The sequence below is a fragment of the Etheostoma cragini genome, chromosome 17, assembly GCF_013103735.1.
Source record: "Etheostoma cragini isolate CJK2018 chromosome 17, CSU_Ecrag_1.0, whole genome shotgun sequence".
Taxonomy (NCBI): Eukaryota; Metazoa; Chordata; class Actinopteri; order Perciformes; family Percidae; genus Etheostoma; species Etheostoma cragini.
Window position 1 is genome coordinate 126,220 of NC_048423.1, and position 1,176 is coordinate 127,395.

The 1,176-nt window shown below is 45.2% G+C and overlaps 1 protein-coding gene across 1 annotated transcript in view; it reads left to right on the top strand.

Moving 5' to 3' along the window:
• Positions 1-678, top strand: part of LOC117960511 (pleckstrin homology domain-containing family A member 3-like) — a 4,901-nt gene extending 4,223 nt beyond the window's left edge. Inside the window, exon 4 of the mRNA XM_034898457.1 lies at positions 458-678. Coding sequence (XP_034754348.1) covers positions 458-678 — 221 coding nt within the window. The remainder of the gene's footprint in view (positions 1-457) is intronic.
• Positions 679-1,176: the final 498 nt, after the last annotated feature.

Here is a 1,176-nt window from a genome sequence, read left to right on the forward strand (position 1 = left end):
CGCGTGTCCCACTAGCCTCATCTCGTCCTCCGGGGTCCCTAGACCCGTCCTGCACCCCGACGCGTATCCCACTAGCCTCATCTCGTCCTCCGGGGTCCCTTAGACCCGTCCTGCACTCCGACGCGTATCCCACTAGCCTCATCTCGTCCTCCAATATTCAAATAGGAAGGCCTGTAGTTAATAGAGTCCATATGAAAAAATACAATGTGCACTCAGACATTGTTGAAGCTCAGTTCAGTAATTCCACTCGTTTCCAAAGATATCATTAAAAGCTTGTGCTGCTTTTATTTATAGGGGGGTGAAAATGTTGCTGATAAAAATGCCACACAGTGTTAATTCTAATTATAGGTGTCTGTCTCTATTTCTGACTGCAGAGTTACCTCTTCAAAATGTTAAAAAAAAAAAAAAAAGAAAGAAAGAAAGAAGGTATTTTAACTGTCTGTGCTTCTGTTACTAGGTCCAGACTGTCTGAAGACGAAGATGTCTGAACTTCGGCTGTACTGCGACCTCCTTGTCCAGCAGGTCCAAACGATCCAATCACAGCACACGGCTGACACAGAGGACCCGCCCACCTCGGAGGTGACCCCTCTTCCTCTCCTGTTGACCCCAAACTCATTTAGTCGCATCCTTATTTCCACAAAGTTAGACTTTTTCTATGTTTGTAGGTTTCGTTTTTAGTCGTTTTGAAGAGCAAATCAGTTTGATGAAAAGTCAAAGTGATGCAGTTACAACTACTTTAAAACTGTCTCTCTTTCTCTGTCTCTCTGTCTCTCTCTCTTTCTCTCTCTGTCTCTCTGTCTCTTTCTTTGTCTCTCTCTCTCTCTCTCTGTGTCTCTCTCTTTGTCTCTCTCTGTCTGTCTGTCTCTCTCTCTCTCTCTCTCTCTGTCTCTCTCTCTCTGTCTGTCTCTCTCTCTTTCTCTGTCTCTCTGTCTCTCTCTTTCTCTCTCTGTCTCTCTCTCTTTGTCTCTCTCTGTCTGTCTGTCTCTCTCTCTGTGTCTCTCTGTCTCTCTCTCTTTCTCTCTCTGTCTCTCTCTCTTTGTCTCTCTCTGTCTGTCTGTCTCTCTCTCTGTGTCTCTCTCTCTCTCTCTTTCTCTCTCTGTCTCTCTCTCTTTGTCTCTCTCTCTGTTTCTCTCTGTCTCTCTCTCTTTCTCTCTCTGTCTCTCTCTCTCTCTCTCT